This window comes from Apis cerana, linkage group LG2, assembly GCF_029169275.1.
Source record: "Apis cerana isolate GH-2021 linkage group LG2, AcerK_1.0, whole genome shotgun sequence".
NCBI classification, from domain to species: domain Eukaryota; kingdom Metazoa; phylum Arthropoda; class Insecta; order Hymenoptera; family Apidae; genus Apis; species Apis cerana.
Genome location: NC_083853.1, coordinates 1,738,557 through 1,764,372, shown reverse-complemented (window position 1 = coordinate 1,764,372; position 25,816 = coordinate 1,738,557). Strand labels below are relative to the sequence as shown.

Here is a 25,816-nt window from a genome sequence, read left to right as displayed (position 1 = left end):
ATTAAAATTATTATAATGAAGCCAGTTATATTGATAATGTTTAAATTGATAGTATTCAATATGTTAGTAATGCTAAACAGATGCTAAACAGAATTGAAGTACATTAAACAATATTGAATGTATAGTATCAAAAGATTTAAATATCTTAGAAATTAATAAATATTAATAAATATAATTTTGAGATACATTTTGTAAAATGAATTTAAAATTCTTAAATTTCAAGTTAATCGATCACTTTCAAAAGAATATTCAAAGACGTATATATCATAAATATAATAGATATTTTTTATTCATTTCGGCTTTAACTTTCAAATAGTTACTTCTCTTAGTTATTGTTAAATCCTCATAAATTCAGTATGGCAATCATTAACACTTTCAGAAAATCATTTTTTAATTCTAGCTTAACTATACATTTATAAACATCGATCTTTATATCATCGCAAATATTTGAATTTTGAATTTATAATTCCGAACTTGTAACTTCTTTAATGAAAATGATTTTTTAAATATATGATATAATTGATATACAGATGATTGATGGAATGAAAAATTGATAAAATTTAATAATATGATAAATTAAGATTATTTCAATATTATTTCAATCATTTATTTAATTTAATTAATTTATAATATTTCTTTTCAAAAAAAAGAAATAAATAATATAAATCATGTAAATCATTATTATAATCGATATTTATTTTCACTTTTTAGATAATCTTTCATTTATAGTATATGTTCCAATTCTTCTTTAAATTTGAATTTTTAAGACATTTGCTTTCTATTGTGAATAATCATTTTTTAAATTTATTTTTAAGGTATTCATGAAATAAGAAAATATAATTTAAAAAGAAAAAAACAAAGCGAATGAATTATTTTGATCTTAACTAATTTTATGAATAAAAAAATTCTTTTATTTAAGATAATAATTACGTAGATGAAGATTATTTTGTGCAGTTTATTTTTATCTATTTTTACTTACTCCTAAAATTTGATGAAAATATAAAGTTATTTTTTTAAATAATTTTATATCTAGTAAAATGAATTATCTATATTATTACATGATTCATTGAATCATAATATAGGAATATTTGGCTGTCAACAATTTTACTGAAAAAGAATATTTAAATAAAAATTATATTTAACAATAAAATTATATATATATAATTATATATACATATATATTATATGTATATATTATATGTATATATAATATATATATACGTATATAATATATATAATATATATATATAATATATATAATTTTATAATATATAATATGTATAATTTTATAATATATAATATATGATATTACATATATATATATACACACATAGCTATATTTTGAAGATATAATTCTATTTATATAAACTTGTTGATTTACATGACAGATATAAATTAATTTATATAAATTAGTTATATGGTAGTAATTAATAAATTAAAATTTTCTTCACTAGAATAATTCTTTTTTGATGAAAGGAAATAATGAAATAATTCTTTATTAATTATTATAAAATAATTAATTTTTTAATAAAAATATAATATTAGATAAATATTTTTATTAAATTTAAATTGTATTTAAATTTATTTTAAATATATGATACATTAATATATAATAAAAACTACTTTATAATAATACATTAGTACTACTTTATAATACATTAAAGTAATCTTCAATAGTTATTTATTCAAATAATAAAATCTTAGTTTTACATATAAAAATTTTGTTCATATAAACTCACTTCCAGATATTAAATTTTAAATTACAACGATTTTCGAATATATTTCTTTTCGAAATTCTTCCAATTTTTGTTTTTCTTTTGGCGCGTAAGGATTTTTTAACGGATCTGCATTTAACCTAAAACAAAATAGAAATATACATATATATATATATATATATATATATATATATATAAAACAACTATTTAAATAAATTAATATAATATAATATAATATAATATAAATTTAATATAAATATAATATAATAAATATATAAATATAATATAATATAATATAATATAATATAAAATTTAAAATATTTACATTTTATTAAATATTTATTTAATCTTAAAATATCGTAGTTATATTATATTAAATAAATATATTTTTTATTCTTATGATAAAAAAAATTTATAGTAAGCATTTTTTAATTTAAAGGAATAAATATCATAATAAGCAAAAGTTTTTTTTCAAAATCATTTTTTTTTAAATATCAACAATATTTTTTTTAATAAGACTATATATTTTTTCATCAGTGAGATTAATAGAAACTTAATGATTTATTATAATTTTTGTCTTTGAGTGAGATTTATAAAAATTAAATACGTTAATAAATAATGAAATATTGTAATAAAAAATTAATCTTTTGAATATCAAAAAATATATTTAAATTTTTGATATTCTATAATTAAATTTTTTTTGTGACAGTGAAATAATTCCATATATTAATATAATTATATCGTTATATATATCAAAGTATAATAAAGTAATGATGCATTTGTAAAATGATCTCGAAGAAAAATATTAATTATTTGATTGTTTTATTATTCTACTAATTATAAATTATATAATATTATAAAAACAATGAAAACAAATATAATAAACATAACAATATGTTCAGTTAATAGTAAAATTAGTTTTCATTTAATTTATGAATATTTTTTAAGAATTATATTGAATATTCACTCAACAAATATTATCAATATAGATGTGTCAAGATATAATAATTATATAATATAATATGTAAAATATAAAATAGTAGAATTGTTCTAAATTAAAAAATGTACATGTAAATAAAATATAAATAAAGTTATTATAATGTAAAAATAAAATAAAATAAATAAATGAAGAATCGAACATCCGATAAGCATAATACTATTAAAAATGAAATTCTTATGTAATAAACCTATAATAAATATAAATCACTTAAAATTTAAAAAAAGCTATAACAAAGATATGAAATACAAAGGAAACAAGGATTTACTATTATTGAAATTAGTAATATTTATTTTTATTATGAGTTAAAATTTTAATTATGAGTTAAAATAGAAGTTAAAATGAAATAAAATAGAAGAAAGAATATTCTTTCGAAAAGTATACATTCCCGATTATGAAATTTAAAGAATAAAAAGGAAAATTGTATCATTAAATTAATATCATCTAATAATTTCGATTAAATTTTTCATGTATATATTTACATCATGACTAAATTTCATCTACATCTTAGTGGATTTCATTTTATTTTTTTATTTTTTAAGTTGCATATAGACTAAGATAAATGGAGACACTGCATTTCAATAATTGAATAACAAATAATACAATGTTTAATTTTTAGAAATTGATTATGTAATTTTAAATTCTATATACTATATTTTAAATTCTATAAACTTTATATTGAAATTATAAGATAATATAAAAATATTTTAATGCTCTTAGTAATTGTAAAATTTTCGAGTTTGATTGTTTTTGCACGAGATCGATTAAATTTTTATTACTAATTCTAAAGACCATATTTGTGAAGATTAATTATAAATTCTCTATGTTCTCTACAATGACTTCAATTGTTTTTAGATATTGTGCATTTAATGCTTGTTGGAATTTTAAGTTTTTCTGAGAATTTTTGTGAAAATCGGAATTGCCTCGTATATTTTATATAGGAAATACACAATTGATACATTGATTTCATTTCACTATGAAACAATAAAAAAGATAGTCGAATCTATCTTATTGATAAAAAATGGCTAATAAAAAATGATCATTCTCAAGTACCAATTGTATTACATCAGAAATCGAGCAAAAATGATCATAACAGGTTTAGTTTAAGGGAATCTAATGAACATGCAATAACTGCAAAATTTTAAAGGTTAATAAGAATATTTTAAAAGAATAAATATTAAATTTTCGAAATAAAATGGTAAACAATAAAAAAGAAATTATGATTGATAGCTTTATAAAATTATTGACACTATAAGATGTCAATAATTTTAAAATCTTATTCTAAAATAAACTAATATAACAGGCTATATATCTAAATATCTAATAATCTATATCTATATACTTAATGAATCTAACATAACTAGATATTGTGCATAATTAATACTATACAATTTTTATATTATATAAATTATTATATATTTCATTATACAAAAATTAAAATATAAATGTTTATGTGTAGATAGTAATTACATAGATAATATGCATAGTAATAATCAAATTATATGTCTATTAAGTCGATTTTTCATTGGATAAAATACAAATAAAATTTTTCATGACTTCTTTCTTGATTAATTCATCGATTGCTCGGAGAGTTATAGATCTCAGAATTATTTTCATTAGATTCACAATAATTCACATAATTAATTAATTAATGCGTATAAAAATTAATTAATAATTTTTTCTTCGCGCGTGATTTTCCAATTGCCATTTTTATGTTGGAAGATTGTTCTTTAGATTGAAATTCACTTGCTGTTTCAATCTTTTTTAAAAGTATTGTTATAAGCTATATTTGCTTAATCTATTTAAATTAATGCTAATCATATCAGATTGTAAATGCTTGCAGAACGTTGCTTTATAAGAAAATGATAGTATAGAATCGCTAGATAAGAAATAGGAGAATAAAGATTCAAACATATTTTAATTTGTGTCAATTTTTTGTATTATATATAAAACATTGCTCATTAATTATTCTTTAAATAATTTGTTTGACACTCTCTTTCCATAGTTCTGACTAAAAATATAACGTATACGATAGAATCAAATACTTTATTTCTTTTAATATGTTGAGTTTATTGTCTATGATTTTTATTATTTACTAAACTACTTATTTAACTTATTTAATAAACTAATTCATTTAATTAATTTTTCGCATTGACTAAAGTCTTTTTTATTATATTAAAGTGAATAGATACGATATAAAATAAAATTATACAAACAATTAAGAAACATATCGATTGGTAGGTTTAATATGGATGATTGTGAAAAAAAATAATTGTAAAATAAAAATGCAGAAATAAAGTGTGCGAATTATATGATTCTTTTTTTGTATTAGAAAAAAATTGTAAAAAAGCCCCAGAATCACAAAACAATTTTTGCATTGGCACACAATTTTTCTTGAATCTTGCAAAAGTTCATTGCAAGACGATAATCGTGCAATAATCTAGCATGTTGTGTTTCATTATGAAAACAAAATGCCGGTGAAAACATCAGATTCTTTTGATCATAAATTATTGACGTGTATATTAGTCTGCATATGTTAGCCATCCACTTTGATCACTTTGATTCTGAATTCGATGATGAATAAATTCAAACTTTATTAAAATCTAGATTCTGTTAATTTATTACTTTATTTTTCTTTTCTATTACTTAAGTTTCTTTTTCAATAACTTTGTTGCATTAATTTATGTTCGCTACTCTCAATCCGGACCAATCAAAAACTTATTTTAATTATAACTGCGGATTTTGATATTATTATGAATTTAATGCAATAGATTAATATACGAAAAATATTAAGAGAAAAGTCTCTGTCGAAAGAATAAATGCAGTAAAATATATTATAATCATTGCTTTCTTGAATATCTGTTTTGTAATGATTAGAAAAGGACTATTCATAATTTTTCCTAGATATTTTAGACGATATAAATCATTTTTAAAGAAAGATGGTTTCACAAATTGGGAATTAATTTTTTCTTTTTTCTTTTTTAGATAGTTTCTTACCTAGTTTTAAAAATGCTTGCATGGTATAGTATGATCAACACATCTAGATTCATTCATTCAATTTAAATTTTCATCTAAAATTCATTCGAGATGATTTTTTTTGCTATATTAAATCTTTTAATTTATGCTATATTTATGATGCATAATAATTTTCAAAATTGATCGAAAATACCAATATCGATCAAGAAGTTTTTGAAAATCGAGATTGGTAGATAATATCTGCGAAGATGCGAATATATTTCTATTAGTATATATTTCAATATTTAGTATATTTTCCATTATCAAACATGATATTCTCATTCAAAAATTATCATCAAGAATTATTTTTCCGAGAAAACATTGACAATTGAATTTTGGAATAGAGTAAATGTTGTTTTAGATCATTTTGAATTTATTATTATATCATGATTTACGAGAGATTTAATTTGTCACAAAATTTTTCAACAAAATAAAACTACAAATCAACATTTAATAAGGCCTGATTTATGTTTTTGTCGTTATTCGAAATAGAATAAATTAAATCAATGTATTGTATAATCTATCGACATACACATCTGCATCATATATGAAGATTCTTATAAACTTAACTAATTTTGTTACTCTTTATTCTATTCCCTTTATTTAATACGAATTTAAATTGCTTATAATTTAATAAATAAGTCTTAATTAAAATATTTTATTTATATATTTTTATATCAACTTTGCATTTGTTAATCTAGAATCGATTTTCCAAAGATATCTTAATAATCTATATATGAATTCGTTATTTCTAAAATTAATAAAAACCAAAAGTAAAATGTATCGCTATTGAAGTTATAAGTAGCTATAGTGATAAAAATTTCTTTTATGATGTGATAATATGGAAAATTTTTCACAATTATTTTGATCTAATAAGAATTAATAAATTATCTAGACTGATGATTGTTTCTTATCAAATATTATCAACTAGTTGGTATAAAAAAACGAATGAAACAACATCATTAATGCAAAGTGAAGTTATAATGAAAGTAGATAAATTAATATCGATATAATAATAATATCAACGTCTGAACTCTCATTTAGACAAAACTATAAATTATAAGTACTAAAAAAAAACCTTTTATCACAATAAGTAAAAGCATATAATAGTTAAACAAAATTAAAGCTAATCCTGGATGCTGTTTATATAAATTTCTCTTCCTTCGTTTATAATTTTGTTGTAATTTATTCTTTTTTATTTTGTTTTAATTTTGATTTCAATTTCTTTTTTGTAATATTCACGATATTTATATTCAATTTATGATGATTCAAGTGGAATTAAATCAGCATGAATTAAATTTTTAATATAAATGTTGTTACGAACAGCTATAATATGAAATAGCTAACGTGAACTACAAGAAAAGATAACTTTGGAAGATCGATTATCATTGATATCGCAAATATTAATCAAAATCGCTTAAATATGCAATAGATCATGTTTCCTTCTGCTCTTTGAACAAATATTATTTCGTTTAATAAATAAATAACTAAATTGTATAAGTTAAATAATTGTATAAGTTAATTGTAAAAAATTTATAAATAGAGAAACATAATGGAATATCGAATGTCCATCGAACTTAATATTTAAAAATTTTATAGACGATAACAGATTAAAAAAATTGTGCAATATTTGTATTATTTAAAAAAAAATCCTATTTGTTTTAATTTGAAATTATTTAAATTTTTTCATATAAGTGTACAAAATTTGAAAAAATTATTAATTCTGTTTGTTACATATTGTACTTTTTGTAATGTTAAAAAGAAATATTTTTTTTATATATGTACAGAGTGTATAAAAAACAAATATAAAGAGCATAATGTGATTCTATATTTCTGAATTGATTTATAAATAAAACTGTGTGCAAAAATGATTTTAAAATTTAAGATAAAATTTTTTTTAATTATGTTTTATGATAAAGATAAAAAAATCTTGAAAGAATTATCTTTTGGAAAAAAATATTAATTTGATTAATTTTTAAATTTATTTTATTTATAATTTTTTTACATTCTTGTCAATAAAGAAGACTTTATAAGAAAAGTAACATTTATTTATTTGTGGCATATAGATTTTAGATGTATTATGAATCACATATTTTTTTTTCTTTTTCTTTCTCATTATTTAAACAATATTTAAACTCGCATTTTTAAAAATTTCTATACATATTAGAAAACATACATATTATGAAACATATTGCGATATATGTATCAACTCAACTGATAGATTTAAGTGATTGACACAAAATGGAAATGATAGAGTAATAATTTAATCTCGTGTAAGTTATAAAGTTATTTTGAATTGATACATACGTATGTTTCAATATATATAAAGAAATGAAAAAGAAGAAAAAAAATGAAAGAATTTTATAAAGAATTTTGTAAAATACAAGAGGATAAGAGTAAAGAGAATGATTTGATGAAAAAAAAATAGCAAAAATTGAAACGAATATACTAAAAATGCTCCGTTCACGATTAATATTTCTTTTCTAATGTGTCTATTTTTTTTCTGTTTCTATATTTCCGCTTTATTATTTGTAAAAAAAGAGAGAAAGTATCATCGAGTTTTGCTATTTTTATCGTGTAGAGCTTAGATTTTTTTTCGATGTTGCTTAACATATTCAACGTTTTACAACAATATGGAATATATTATGATATATAATAATAAATTTGGGATACAATACCATGACAAATGATATTTTTCTTATAATTGACTGAAGAATATAAATAAATTATACATAAAATTAATTCGAAAATTAATGAAAATTTAATATTTTTTTTCAAAATAATGATTGAGAATCATGCTTGTATCTATGGATCTTTTAAGATTTTTTTATTTTTATAATGAAAAGAATACGATATGATTAAAAATATTTGAACTTAAATTATGATTTAAAAGTTTTCTTTTTACTTGAGTTGTTTTTAGAAGTTACAAAAATCAGTATATTAAATAATACTATAATACCTGTTTATCGCCACTCAATTAACATTTAATTTGATATAATACAGTTTTCTTCGAATCCTAAAAAAAAATCTAAATATTCCAACACTCGATATAATACAGTTCTTATAATCGAAAATTACCTATTAAAATTTGTGTGTGTGTATGTTTTATAAATTTAATAATTAAAATAATAATAATTTGAAAAAAATAAAACTTTTTTTGATTATATATTTTCTTATTTTTATTTATGTATTATATGCTAAGATGATCTGATTTAATATTTTAATATTAATATTTTATCTTTTAAAAATATAAAATCTTTTGAGCGTTAATAGTTATTAGTATATGTAGAAAATTTTTGAAAAAAAATTCGTGAGAATCGCAAAGAAAAGGAATAAAATTACTTTTTTTTAACTGATGATAATTAATATTTCTAACTTCTCAAAAAAACTCAAATGATTTGGTTCAATTTTTATTGTATTTTAAAACATTATTTTATTTTTACTTTAAATACTTTTAGTTTTTTATTTTACTTTAAATACTTTACTTTTACTTTAAATTGAAATATCAGAATGCATTTAAAAAATATGTCACGCTATGAATATTAATATCGCACATAGAGGCTTTTTAATGCTCTTTTTCTCTATTTTTGTGTGGGGAGAAAAACATATATAATTTATTTTTTAAAAAGTTTTTCATCAGAGAAATGCTATATAGATATTTTGATTTTGACTTTATGTGTTATTTTTAAATTGTTATTAACAATAAATGTAAATAATTATTTATTAAATAATTGTAAATAAATATTTTATGTCATCTTAATTCCATATTGGTAATCCATAAATAATTTTCTGCTAAAAAAATGACATTTTTCATTTTTTTCGTGAAAAGAATAGCATCTTTACAACCAATGTTAATTTGGAATTTATTTTATGAATATTGTTAAAGCACATAATTTATTTATGATAAATTGAAATATAATTTAAAACATTAAAACATTTTATAATAAATTAACAGAAAAATAAAAAACTAAAGATCATATTAATAATAAATTTTTTTTTAAATTATGTTCGAATTGGCTTGAACAATTGATGTTTTAAGAATATGATAAAAATAAAAAAAGAATTATTTAAGGTAAAAGATAACTAAAAAATAACTAGATCAATAGAAAATTTATTGTTTAATTCAAAACATGAATATTATATAAGTTTACTCTAGAAAAATTAAAATATGTAGCACAAATTATACATATAGTTGTATATGGACAATTGGAAAAATGAATATTATCTCGACTGAAGAGATTTTAGCTAGAAATCCCGAATCTCTCAAATCGAAAAAATTCTTCATGCTTTACATACCATAGTATTAGGTATAATAATTTTAATTTGAAAGAACAATAATACATTCTCTATAACAAAGACCAAAAGAAAAAGACGTTTGTTTATATCTTTTTTTAAAAAATAAATTTCTTAAAAAAGAATTAGTCTGTAGAATCATTAAAATTAAAACTAAAAAAGAAACGAAACTGTAAGCTTTCTTGGATCAAATAGTGCAAAGATTAGTATTTTCAAGAAAAGATAATTTTATGCCAAAGATATTGGATTCCAATTTCAACATCAATAATTATTTCCTTTGCATCACATATAAATGCGGATTGAATAACAAATTCGTTATAAGCAAAAATTTATTATTAATAATATAAAGACATTAAATGCCAGCATTTATATTTAAAATTAACAACAGAACATAAGTACTTTAATTAGAAGTGCATAATATTTCTTTGCAAATATTATATTATTATATCTAGAATAGCAATTTTTTTGCTATCACTTTACGATCCTTATAATAGTTTATCAGAACTATTTATTAATTCTCTATCGTATTTTGCTTCGCGAATATATATTTATATATATCCTAAATTGTTTTATCTTTCTTTCATACTTCATAGTTTTATATTGACCAGAGATTAATAAATAATAAATTCGTGGAAATGAAGACGAGAAAAAAATTTCAATTAAGAAAGTTGAAAATTATTTTCAAATTTGGAAATCAAACAAGATTTTTTTATATTTCCTATAAATGAAACTTTTTATTAATTAAACAGGAATTCAAAATCACAAACGATGACAATATTGCTAGTTTTTCTTATAAATTTTTTTAAATTTGCAGAAATTAGTAATAAATATTACTATTTATTAATATCCTGTTTTGCGGTTATATTAAAATCTTTTTTATTTTGTATAATTAAAAAAGCAACATATTAGTTTTTTTTCAATTTGGTTTTTTGTGAATTTACTTTTTTTTTATCTATGGTATTATATACTAGCTATTATGTACAAAATATATTTAATATTGACATAATAAAAAAAGGATTATACTATCTATTGGACTAATCCAATATGATGCATAAGAAGTCAGATAAACATCTATTTTAGATTAATCGGAAATAATTTCATGTTATGCAGTTGAAAAATTTTTATCATTATATCAAACTTATATGATTGTAACAATTATTTTATAATATTATAATATAATATATATTATATATATTTAAAATATATTATAATATTTCGATTAATTAATTTTCATATAATAATATTTCCACTAACTAAGAATCTATTGAATCTTGAAAAAATTTTAAAAATGTTACAAATTTGCTAGAAAAGATTCTTTTTTAAGAATATTTATTTATCTTTTAATAAAACAATAAGAGAATTTAAATTTTCGTTGTCGAGCTCTCGAAGAGTTAAGATGATTGTTTCGATTACATTCCAAATCATAAAATGACAATGATGAAATATATATTCCTATTGATATAATACTTTTCAGATCTATCGATTCTATATATACAGATTTTATATTCAGATCACGAAATAAAATAATATTATTACGAGTTTTTAACCAAAGTATGGAACATCATGAACAACATAAATCGCGGTATAGTAAATGAAAATATCATTAATATCCAAAATATCAATTTAACATTCCGGACATGGAGCAAAACGGACATATTTGTTTTTTATTCTTTACAAGAATATTGTATTGTTTAGTAAATTAATTAGTTTTGCGTAAATTAATAATTATAAATTAATTAATTGTTGTAATTATTCTGAAAATTATATAAAATAAAAACACATTATGAAAGAATTAACTGGATGCAATATTGGTGTCCAACTAAGGCTTTTTTTTTTTAGGAAGAACATTCATCTATGTCTTCGAAAATGTGCTTCTTGTGGAATTGATTACTGATTCATAAAGCTCTATTTCATAGAAATTTTTGCCGCTTTTAGGATAAAAAAAGGAGCACTAATGTATCAACAGAAGAAATAATAGAGAAAGCAAAGAAAACAAAGATGGATCCTAGTGGATGATTCATATTGAAGAACAAATTTAACAATTTATTATATTATAATAAATATTATATAATATATAATAATAATTTCAGAATATTCAGAATATTAGAATATTAGAATAACCGGAATGGATGGGACAAATAGTTTTGTGAATAATATAAATAATAATTCGAATATTAATGTAAATAGTGAAATTTATATAGCTATATCTACATATAGACATTTTTATTAATATTATACTTTATTATTATTATTATTAATTCCTCGTTTGTCCGCGTTACTGAATACGAATCGCCTATCACTTGAATATGTGATAAAATTTCCACATTACATTTTCATTTTGAGGAAAATTAAAAATACAATTTAAAATAGTAGCGCAGATAAATACGTGGAGTAAAAATCAAAGCTAAGGTTTGATTGCTTCATTAGAAGATTTGACGAGGTATAATTTTTTCCTGTCAAATACTTTTCGGATTATTCAAAATCAAGTTTGACAATTGAATTTTATTTCGATGCAAAGATCTATCAAATTTAAATTATGTTTTATTCCAAAATTATCAACAAAAAGAAAAGTTGATCTCAGCGTTAGCTAGATTAATACAAGTAATTTTTATCGATTAATCCAAAACAAATCAAGACAAAATATGGAATAATTTAATCGCATTTTAGTTTGTTATATTAGCTAATGAGGAAATTAAAAAATATCTTTTGTTGATATTAGGACTTTAGAGATGGAAATTAGAGATGTCTTGTAAAGCAAAATAAATAAATACAAATATAGTTATTTCTAAAAAAAGAAATGGGAAACTAAAAAGAAATGTAAAAAAAAAGTAATAAACCTGGCATGTTGGATACAGAAAGCAAGAATATTTTCAAAAGAATTATGATAAAAAAAAAAAGAACGAAAATCAAAAATCAACATAAAAAAGAAATCTCCGAGTTCGATTCTTGTTGCCCCGATCTTGTTAAAAATGAATTTATTTTTAAATTTATTAATTAAAGAAATCGATAATAAAAAATTAAAATAATTATTAACACTAGAGTTTAAATTTTGAAAAAAAAAATTTTGATTTGCGCAAAAATTTGGCGCAGCGGAATTAGAAATCGAAAATGTTTTTTCAATTTTTGGAGAATAATTACAAAATTATTTATATAATTTTTTATATAATTACAAAATGGATAATTTTTTTTAATTTTAGTTAATCTCAGGAAATTTCAAAAGTAAAGGAGATTTCCTGCTAGCCAATATGAAAGAATCTTCTTCAAAGAAATATAAATATAAATGTTGCTTAGATTTTTTAATCGGAAATATATTCATTGATACAAAAAAAGAAAATTATTTTCCAAAAAAAAAAAAAGAAGAAAAGAAAAAAGACAAGAAAAAATTTCCGGACATTTACAAGAACTTCATAATCAATATGTAAAATTAATGAATTAATGAAACAATAGAAAATGAAATTTCCAAAATTATTTATTGAATTCCGTGATTTTATATTTTGTATTTTCAAAAAAAGTTGGAAAATGCAATGTTCATAAAATCATTGAAGAATATCAACCTATTAAATAAGAATTGCGACAATTGCTTTTTAATCATTAAATAAATGAATAAATGAATTGTTAAACAATATATTGAAAAAAGGAATAATAGAAAAATGTGCTTGTTTTCCTCGATTGTGCTTGTTAAAAAGAACAATAGCACAAGATTTTGTGTTGAATGAAATTAGTAAAAAGGAATCCTATTCATTTTGCTAATAGAAGAAATTCTCAATTTTGTTTTATCTGGTTCTGCTTGATTTCCTACAATTGATCTCCAAAATGATTATTGACAAATCTCGATGGATAAGAAAGATAAGAAGAAAACTGCTTTTTGCAGTAGAAACTGAATTATGGCAATTTAAAATAATGCGAACTTTGTTACATTTGAACATTTAATGGACCGTGTTGACAAATCTCACTTGGAAAATCTAGTATATATATGTGATTATTTTACTTCTAAAAAACATTTGAAAAGAAAATAATAAATTTAAAAAAAATATTCTTTTGCATGTGTCAAGTAAATTTACTTATGCCCGAAGAAATGCACTTTCTTTGAAAACGAAATAAAAATTATTGCAGAAATTGAAATAAAAATAGATTAAGATCAGATTAAAACTATTTATTTTAGAATGGAAAATTCTGAAAAATCCTAATTTTTCTGAAATTTTATATTTATTACAGAAAGTTTGTTAATAATTTTTCATTAATTACAAAATCATTTGAAAATAAAATACAATATAATTGGATTGTTAAATTTCAAAATTAAAAAATAAAATTGACATAATATTTAAAAATTTTAACATATTATTCAAAAAACAGCAAATTTATTTTAGCTATGTATCAAGTTTTGCAATAAGAAAAAGTCATTGTCTATTTCTTAAAAATATTGGGAAAAGAGATTAATCTTATAACTTGTAAATAATTGTTAACAGCAATAAAGTTAATAGAACATTTTCATCATTATCTTTACGGGCGAAAATTTCTTTTAAAGACGGACTATACAGATTTATGGTACTTTCAAGAATCCAGCGGGACAATTAGATAGAACGTTTACAAGAATATGATTTCGAAATTCTAAAAGCATTAAGAAAATAAAATTTATAATAATGCCTTCAAAATAGTAAAAAATATTTACTCCAGAAAGAAAAGGAGTTTTTCTTTATGTTTTGACTTTAAAGTTTCAAATTTAGAAAATTTAATACTGACTCAATTGAAAGATAAAGAAATAGAATTCATTTTTAAAAAGAAGAAAACAAAAAATTGACAAATTGAGTCAAAGATATAGCATAATTTTCGCCTATTATGAAATACCATTTGGAAATTACTGAGAAACTATGTAAGATTGCTTGGAAAAAAGAATTATTTTAAAAATTTACAGACTGCAGTACGATCATATTAATAAATTTTGTGTTTTTAATTTTTTAATAAAAAATTATGCTCTTTGATAATAGTAAACGAAGAAGAAGATATGTTTCTACAAGATAATTGCATCGACAATTTATCTGATGTTCCAATTGAATTTGAGAATTCTGAAGAAATAGAAGATTCTACAAATTCAGATAGAAAACAAAATGATGTAGAATCAGATTTGAATATGCATGTGCAAAGAATTTGACGAACAATACGCCAATTGATAGAAGAATCAGATGAAAATTACGATATAGAGTGGTCAGATTTTGATTTATCGAAGAACAATAATGAATTCAAAGGATCTCCGTGTTCTATGTATTTCTCATGTATTTCTCAGAGAGATATACAAAACATGCAAGATTTGTAAATTTGTAAATTTATTAGAAATAATTTTGAATTTATTAGCATTGAAATCAATAAATATAAATAAACAAAACTCTAATAAAAACAAGCAATATAAAAAAAGTGCAAAATTTTTACTGCAAACGAATTTAAAAAGTAATTTGTGTTATCGATACTTATAGGATTGATAAAAGAAAACCAGAATGGGCGCTTATCAATTAACGAATCCTTTGGAACCAATATTTCGCAAAATTATGACTATAATAGATTTAGATATATATTAGCATTTTTACATTTTTTTGATAACAATAGTATATGTGATAATACCGATTGATCTTTTAAAGTGCAACGCATAATAGATTATTTTTTAAAAAAATTTCGAAAAATCTTTAATTTTGGATAAAATATTTTCATCGAAATATGGATCTTGGGGTGGATGAGTGAATTTCAAAATTTATAATCTTTTGAAAATTATTAAATATAATATCCGAACGTTATGCGATTCTATTATGGAATATATTTTGTGTTTCAAAATACACTCAGATATTGGATAGACTTTAAGAAATGCTATAATGAAACTATTGATATATTTTTTTGGAAAATGTTATTAGCTATATATAAATAATTATTATATAATTAATTAATATATAATTATTATATAAGTGTGGAATTTGTGGAGAATTATTTAAAAAGAAAATTCGGATTTATGGAACGATAAAACGCGATAAAACCGAGAATTTTCAGCTAAATTAAAAAATTCGAAACTAAATATTATTTCAACGGAAAGATAAAATACTTACAATTAATAATATAATTATGGAAAATACTAAGAAAGAAAATGATACGAATGATTTCTATTATTCATAATGCTGATTTAATTGCCACTCAAAAATATGTAAAAAAATCAAAATTCAAAAATGCGTATTAGATTATAATATATATGAAAAGAGTGATTCGAGCTGATCAATACTTCAGCTATTATCCTATCTACAAAAAAATTTTAATATTTGTCATATATTCGTTAAGATCAACGTAATTGAAACGAATGAATTGTGTTATTACTTTTAACTTATTAGCTTCAAGGTATGAATCGATATTGCAAGTTATGATTTTGTACGGTTACAAGTCCGTCCATATAATTATGGAAAAGAGTTTTTCTTAATAAAGAAGAGGATACCATAATATATAGGAAAGAAATAAGAAAAAGAATGGAAAAAATTCATTTAAGATAAAGATTGGAAATTTGTTCGACGAAAATGAAAACGTAGTATGATAGCTATATATACACTACTAATTTAATTCAAGAGAAAAGATATGGCTACATTAATGAAGAACAAAAAAAAAATGTCTAAAGTTACTTAAGAACTGAAAAGAATCTTACAAATAAATGAATAACAATAACAAGAAATGACATAATTTATTCTATCATCAAACAAATAATAAAGCTGTTCATATAAATTTATTTATGAGATATGAAATTAAAAAATGAAATAAGAAGAAATTGTACGGAACAGTTTTCATTCAAGAAGAAAGAATATTTTATAGCAGAACGTAAGGGCATATATTAAAGTATATTGTTATTATCGATGGTTTCTTCTCGACTGGAGATTTCGATAAAATTCATTTGCGGAAATATTTTTTCGAATTTGGATTCAAAAAAAAATTGTATTTCCGAACAACAGAATTTGCTCTTATAACACATGATAGTCTAATAACAGAATCAATGTCAAATCAATCAATATAATCAAAAATGATAAATATCATTTTATAGTGAAAAGATATGCTAAAATCTGATTCATTTTAAAAGGAATGGTAAAATTACTCTGACATAAGATGGTTTGAAATGATACTATAAGTGTTTTGGAGTGTTGAAGAGAGAATTTAATTGGGAATTTGAAATTGTCCGAGAAAATTTAAAAAAAGAAAGATTCAAGACAAAAGATTCAGGTAAAGAAAAAGAATTTAGATTCGGTGAACAAAAAAAAACATAATAAATAATATAATTAAAAAGAATATTAATGTCTTACTCAGAATTTTTGCCTAAGATGATGAATTAGATAATCGAGATGTTCGTTGTCTTGAAGAATATTTACGTAGTTATATTTATAAATCTTTATTTTTGGATTAGAAATATCTAGTATATAATAGGGAATAAAATGAAATTTGAGTGAAATTGCTGCGAACGAAATTCTTTTTTCTCAAAAATAATAACAATATTACGAGTTTCAACAATCGTAATGTAAAATGTCATAGTTAATATAAACTATGATATAAGAAATAACAATATTGATATTCAAAATATTTGAAAATGGAATCATGTTCCCGATATAAAATAAAACAGACGTATTACTCTCTGTTCCTTACAAGAATATTGTATTGTTTAATAAATTAATTAATATAAAATAGTTATAAATTAATTAATTATTGTAACTTTGTAAAAATTATAAATAGAAAAACATTATGAAAGAAGAAGTGTCAGTTGGATATAATATGTTTAAATAACAACGAGAATATTCTGAATATTGTGTGTCTTTAAAGAGAAGGTACTGAATCCACAGAAATAGTAAAATCATATGCAAATAAAATATGAAAATATGTCAACTAATCAATGGATGGTATAAAAAATATACTTATACAATTAAAAAAATATTTAATCAATTTTAAATGGCAGTATTATATTTATATATCTGGTCAGAAAGAAAACCACCACATTTATTATCTAATACATATCAATAATAATGAACAATAATAAAATAGAAATAAAAATTAATTATAGATAAATTTAGTAAATTAACGAAAATTCTGGCTAATCACCATGTATAAAATCTGAATTGAATATTATACGAAAAAAAATACTTGAATTAATTATATTTCAAAGAATCACTCATTGTGAAATTGTTTATATCGTAAATTTTCAATCAACTTTAATAATGAATTTATATTTAACTGTTTTTCTGATTAGCTCTAACTGATTTATTTCTAAATTAAAATAGATTCTCATTAGTTTAATATATCATTAGTTAATCATTAGTTTAACTATATATAACTAGTTTCTAATCATTAATTTCTAACTGTAAAGTGCTTTTCTAAAAAACTGTTGTGGTGTCTTTCGACTTTTCAGAAATAATTAATTCTCGAAAAAAATGTAATCGCAATAAAAAGGAATCATGTTGGAGATCAAAGTTAAGATCGTTGCGATCGTTTTTTCAGTGATTGATTGACAATTAGTTGACGCGCAATAATTTATCAAATGATCATTGTTGTTATGTCTTAGTTTCTTGAATAATTATTATTAAAAGTTTAGAACAATATAAAAAAACTGTTTTCGCTGATAAATTATTGAAAATCTATTTCGAATCGAATTGTATTTGAGAGGAGAGTGAGAAATAATAAAAATGAATGAAACATATTTCTCTTTGTCGTTGTTTTAAACTCAAGATAAAGCGAACGTTGCAATCTACGAAAAAGTTCTAGAAATTGAAAGATAACATCTTGACATATAAACAGGAAAAAATGAGACATTTAAACAGATATTTAATACTGAACATTCAAATGTGTTTTACGTTTCATTTGTTTTACATTTTTAAAAAAAATTATGTCTTTATATAAAATCTTATGTTTTTCAAATCTGTTTAATGAATGAAATTTTGTTAGAATTATTTAAGTATTGCAAAATAAATTTTGTGAGGAAATATCAAATAATTAATTTAATAAATTTATTTAAATTGAATAAATTTATAGTCTTTTCTTTCTTTAAGCCCAATAGTCCATTAATTATTGTTATAGTTTCAATTTGTTTTCTTCATAATAAAATGAATATTTAGAAAATTTAAGATCATATTTATTTAAAAAAATATATAATTATACCTATATAAAGTTGGTGCATCAGCGCAGTTCACATTATACCACCAATCACAAGCAAATTCTTGTTGATTGAAAAGAGTTCCATTTGTGCAGAGAAAAGATGCACCTTGATGACCTTCGCGACCATCATGACAAATATGATATGCCTAAAACATTAATAAATCTTTAATCGTTTATTTTATTCGTTGACAAAATTGTAAAACTTTTTTTTATGATTATAGTCTTTTAAAAAGATAAGATTAAAAAGACATTTTATTTACTTTAACAAAAAAGAATAATGTTTATTAAATTATTAATAAATTATTAATTTAACAAAAAAATATATTAAAAATATATTATTATATAGAAAATATATAATATATATTATTATATAATAAATATGAAAAAATTTCTCAAATAAGATAATAATATACATAATATCCCTTTAAGTGAATACTATAGATCAAAATAAAAAAAAATGCTATATAAAATATATCATAAACATTATCAAAAAATTATAATAATATAACAAAATATGATTAGATTAACAATATTTATATCTAATAATCATTAGATCTAATAATTCTATCTATAATTCCATTTCAAAATAATTTTAATATATATATGAATATAAACAACGTAGAAGTATAAATTCAAAATTCTTTAAAGTTCATTTTGATTTTATTTTATTTCAATGAAAAAGAAAATATATACTTTCTAACACACATTTATCGTTCATTTCATATTTTATTTTATTATTATAATTTTTTAATAATATTTTCAATAAGATATGTTTACGTGACATTTTTTTTTCTTTTGATCTATAGAATACTAACAAGATACTAAGGATTATATGTATATACAAAGTTTGATTGAAAAAATGTTACATATATATAATGTACATTTTATTATTTTACATGTAATAATATCAAGAAAAATATTTTAAATAACAAAATATCAATTTGTTTTTGAATTATTTAAATGAAATAGATATTGTTTTTTGTATCAAAAATTTAAAAAGACAATTAAAAAATATTTTATCTTTTTTTCCTATGTTCAATAATTAATAAAATATTTTATAATAAATCTTGTTGATATTAGAATATCAAGATTTAAACATTTTGGACGATGGAAATAAAAAAAGCTGAATAAAACAGCAAAAAAATTATATTGAGTCGATTCGGATTCCGAAAATATTTTGAAAATAAAGAAATTCTCTGGAATTTAGAGATTTTCAAAAAAGATGAAATTCTTAAGAATTGTAAAATTATAAAAAATATTGTAAATTAAAAATATTTCTTATTATCATAGCATAGCATTCTCTAATACTAAATCCCTCAATTGATGATTTATTTCATCAATCTATTATCAATTTTTTGATGATTAATTTTTTTAATCGTAAACCTTAATAAATCACTTAAATTAAAAATTTTAATTAATCTCAGTGGTCAATTTTATTTTCGAAAATCCGATTCGATCATTAGGTTAGATTTCAATTTCAAATTCTCTAAGGTTTGATTCAATTTGATTTTTCAGATTTTATATATCTGGTTCATATTAATACGTTTTTTTATTTTTGTTCGTTTTTTTATTTTTGTTCGTAAATAACAGAAATAAAATAATGTTATAATTCTGAATAAAATTATAATTCTTTATAATTAATAATATAAATAATTTAATTATTTTAATTAGAGATATATAAAAATCCGAAATTATTATAGAAATTATATTATAGGAATATTAAAAAATATTATAAGAATAGATTAAGAAAAAAATCAAGAGAAGAAATCAAAACAAATTTTCAAAAATGTCGTTTTTATTTTTCTTAAAAATATTGTTTTTTATTTTATTGAATATATAAGCATATTTAAAAAAAATCTTGATGATCAATCAATATTGCTATTTATAGATAGCAAATAGTTAGAAAAATAAAATGATATTTTTTTAAATAATTTGCTTTATTATATGTAATTATCTTCAAAAATTTGTAGAATAAAAAATATATTTAAATAAATGAAATTCAAATAAAAATATAATTAATTAAAAATTTTAATATGATTTACTTAAACTCATTATTTTATTCTTATCATGTTATATTTGAAATAAATTTTTTTATTTTTTTGATATATACTATTCATTTTTTTAGATATTTTTTATTACATATATATATATATTACATACTTATTATTAATAACATTATTTTTTCATATATTTTTCTATTATGTTTTTAAAAAGATATTTATTATGTAAAAATAGAATTGAAATATATATTTAAAATGATTATAAAAATTAATGTAAGAATTTTAATGATAAAAATATCGAAAAATATATTTAACAAATAAATCTATAGAAAAAAAAATAGATAAATATTTAAAAAATTTTCCTATTGGAAATAAAATAATAATAAATTCAATATATATAAATATCTATATATTTGTATTATTTTTTATATAATTTATAATACGATAATTACGATATATAATAAATATATTACGTATAACTTATATAATTAGAATATGATAATTTTTATAAGCTATATGTATTTAAATAACAAAATATATAATATAAAGTATAAACTATAAAATATGAAATAACAAAAAGTATGATGTAAAATGAAATAACTTACTTGACAACCGGTTTCCACATTCGCGTACATTCCAGGTACGAAAGGAACGTGTGCGCATGAAAAACTCGTTGGAGGCACACTATGATACAAGGGATAGTCTACACCAGAAATACCAGGAATTTTACTGAAATCTTGCTGATCTTTTGATTTTTCAATAGCTTTCACAACAATTGGTCTATCAAATTTTACTATTGGTTGAAAATTTTGATATTCATTGTAATTATAATTTTGTTGATTGTAACTTTGCTTTTGTTGATTGTAATTTTGTTCTTGTTCGTTATAATTTTTATGTTCATTAATATCGTATTCTGCGACCACTATTGGATGCTAAATAACAAATATTTCATTTGCTTGTATTAATTTGTTTAAAAAATAATTATAAATATTAATAATTATTATAATAATTAATATTGTATTATAATATATACAATATTTATATTATAATAAAAATATTTATATAATTAATAATAAATAAAAATATAGATAATAATAAAAATAATAATATAAAACTTAAGGTAATATAAAATATATCCATATTATAATTATATCTATATCTATATCTATATATATATTATATATAATATAATATAAATATATATTTACATATTTATTATTAAATTATATATTTTATATTATATCTCATATTAAATTATTAAATATATTAATGAAATTCATTAAAAATTTCAATGAAATTTCATTAAAAATAAAAAGAAAAAATAAAGAATACTTCTTTTTTATATAATTATAATTTCAATAATAATGTTCTAATATCTATCTAATAAATTTTTTATTTTAATATAATATTTTTATTATTTATTAAAATAATAATTAAATTAATGTTATTAAATTAATTATTATAATATTAATTAAAATATTAATTTTATGTATATTTTTTTATAGACAAACTATTTCTATCTTATTATATTTAATCTCATTAATATAAATTTAATCTTAACTGTTTTTTTTTTTAACATAATATTACTTATTTTAATATAATATATTTTATTATAATATTTCAATGTTAATTTTATTTATTATTTTTTAACATAAACTATAATATTATCGTATCTTTAAATTTTTTAAATATTTAATTATAATCTAAGAAAAATTTTAATATTTAACTTTAATATTATAAAAATGATATTTTTTTATAAAATTTATTAATATATAAAAATGATAAATGATACCGAACGAATTAATTTATTATTACATATTTATTGCTAATTGTATAATGTAATAATATATATAAAATACATAATATCTATATTATATATTTTTTAATTAATTAATTAAAAAATATTATAAATACATTATTTTTTATAAAAATTATTAAATTCTTAATATTTATTATATCTTTTAATATTATATGTATTTTTATTGATTAAATAAATTTTTAATAAATCTTAAATAAATTTTAAACTATATCAAAATAATAAATAATAAGATTAAAATTTATTAATACTCTAAAAAATTCTTTAATGAAAAAATAATTCATACCTGTAAAGAAGTAGTATCTGTTGTTAACAAAAAAATAGTTAACAATAATATTATCAAGTTGCAGTATTTTCTTGACATGTCTGTACTGAACGTAATAATAAACGAAACTAGTCCAGTTTTCAACGTGGTTTGACTCTTGAGTTCCGACTCTCCAATGCTTAGAACATTATGTCACAGCAAGAGAGAGAAAGTCCTGTATATAACTCGAGCAAGGACTATTCTATGATTTTATATGTACAATATTTAATTGCCATACGAAAAAGTAATAAAAAAGTTTCATGTACACTTTCACAAGTTTATCATATCATTTTTTTTCTTTTATCTTTTCTATCTTTATATAAATATTAATTTTTCGAACCAAAATATTATAAGAAAGATTTCTTAAATAACTATAACATATTACATAAAACAAATTATGTAATAAAAATATTTTTAAATTATGAAAAATTATTTTAATTGAATTATTATATTGTCAGTAAAAGAGAACAAAATCAAAAAAGAAAATGTTATATATATTATATATATATTAAATATTATATATATTATACATATATGTTTAATTATTCTTTTCTTCTAAAAATTATTTCATTCTTTTAAAAATGTATTTTCTTGTTAAATTTTTAAAATGATATAAGGATATAAGGATATAATGAATTAAATATAAGTATTTTAAATTAAAAAATTTTTGTTAATTTCTTTTTATTCAGATCGAATATTTACATTAGATTGATATTATAAATCATTATTCGATGCAGTCCAATTTCAATTATTTTAAAATATGTAAAAATAATTTTTTTATTTGAATAAAAAATTTAAAAGATTTTAATAATTTGATAATTATTTATAAATATTAAAAATAATAATATTTTACTTTTTTAAAATCAATATGTTTGAAAACACTAAACGAAAATGTTGCAAAATCATAAATGCAAAACGTAGATGGATGATCAGAAATTTGATTATTTTATTACACAAATGTTATTAAATTTGACATTGAGAACTTTACGATCTCAATTCGAACTTAATAAAATTTTTTAATTTTTAATTTTTTTTTTCTAACTTTTTTTAAATTTTAAGATGATAGCAGCATAATCATGATTAAAAATTGCAAAAACGATGTAAATCTATTATTTTATTAAATTAAACTTTATGTATCGTGCAAGTACATTATATACATATATATAATATATTATATTTTTTAAATATCTATATAATATTTATATATACATATATTAAATTATATTGATTTTAAAATTAAATACAAGATTTTCAATTTTTATTTTCAAAAATTAAGATTTTCATTTTTTAATTGAAAATTTTTGATAAAAAAATTCAATTATAATGACAGCAAACCATAATTTTATTAATATGTATTATTTTTTATGCAATTTCAAATCGAGGTTTAAAAATTATATATAAACAATATATAATAATTATATATAACAATATATATTTATTGTTAAATTGTATATAATTTATATTTTTCTTATTATTATTGCTTATGTGTTTTAATATTAATAATTTTCTTTTTTTTTAACAATCTCTTATTTTTAATTTATCAAATTATTATGAGCATTATCATAGTTAACACGAACTGCAACACAAGAAGCAATAAAATAGTAGATTATTAATAATAAAGATATTGATTTAATAAAATTAATCCGGAATAAAAAATGGATCTATTCTTCTCTGCTCTTTACAATATAATTATTCTTAAATTTTATATATAAATTGGTCTCTATATATAGTATATTCCATCCTTTAAAATTATTTAAAATATATTTAATATTGTAAATAATAATAATATAGAACTATATAGTAATAATAATAAATAAGAAAACTAATTTTCGAACTCACACAATATTAATGTCAGAAATAAAATATTTGAAAATTCTTTTCTTTAAGAGGGTAAGAGAACGTTAAATACTTAAGCTTAAAGAATAATTTGCAGAACAGCAATTCTGAAACAATCACTATATACAGCGCAAAATTTACCAAAAACAGACTATTAACAAAATAATAATAATTTTCAAATAATAAACAGAAAAGAGTAGACTACACAAATATTATAAATACTGACTCTAACTCTAATAAAATAAATAATAAAATTTTTGCGGTCAAATTTATCCAGGTTATTCCTGTTAATATTTCATTTCCAATGCTTTTTTTCTATCTGTGAGAATAGAAAATTGTGTTAATCACATATCATATTTGCATATATAATAAAAATATTATAGAAATAATTCGTGTAATCAATTATTTTATATTACTAATTATTAATTTATTTATATTTATATACAAACGTTCATTTATTTATTTAAAAAATTATTCGAATCAATTTATACATAATAATTTAATTAATATTATAAATAATTTGTAAATTTAATATAATATTATGTTTTAATATATCAAAGTGATAATGATATAGAAATTTTTAAAAATAAACATATATAAAAAATTTGAAGTTTGTCTAATACTATATAATAATTTAATATTACTTTAATAAATGTTTTTTTTTTACAAATTTTCTTTTACAAATTTACT

At 19.3% G+C, this 25,816-nt stretch overlaps 2 protein-coding genes across 2 annotated transcripts in view; one reads left to right on the top strand and one right to left on the bottom strand.

Moving 5' to 3' along the window:
* Window positions 1–19,040, top strand: part of LOC107995733 (uncharacterized) — a 65,481-nt gene extending 46,441 nt beyond the window's left edge. Inside the window, exon 7 of the mRNA XM_062072056.1 lies at window positions 11,860–19,040. Within this exon, the coding sequence (XP_061928040.1) occupies window positions 11,860–11,861 (2 nt within the window). The 3' untranslated portion in view covers window positions 11,862–19,040. The remainder of the gene's footprint in view (window positions 1–11,859) is intronic.
* LOC133665743 (uncharacterized) lies at window positions 1,665–23,437 on the bottom strand. Its single transcript, XM_062072062.1, has 4 exons — window positions 23,273–23,437; window positions 21,776–22,102; window positions 19,174–19,316; window positions 1,665–1,855 (listed from the first exon to the last, which is right to left on the bottom strand). Exons 1-4 carry the CDS (start codon window positions 23,348–23,350, stop codon window positions 1,756–1,758), a joined length of 648 nt encoding a protein of 215 aa, XP_061928046.1. The 5' UTR covers window positions 23,351–23,437; the 3' UTR covers window positions 1,665–1,755.
* Between the last annotated feature and the right edge of the window lie 2,379 nt (window positions 23,438–25,816).

Excerpts from the sequence above, each read along its gene's own strand:
- LOC133665743 (XM_062072062.1), bottom strand. The coding sequence starts at position 23,350 with ATGTCAAGAAAATACTGCAACTTGATAATATTATTGTTAACTATTTTT. Across the intron at positions 22,103-23,272 it reads CAGATACTACTTCTTTACAG|CATCCAATAGTGGTCGCAGA; the intron begins GTATGAATTATT and ends TTTGTTATTTAG. Across the intron at positions 1,856-19,173 it reads GATGCACCAACTTTATATAG|GTTAAATGCAGATCCGTTAA; the intron begins GTATAATTATAT and ends ATTTTGTTTTAG.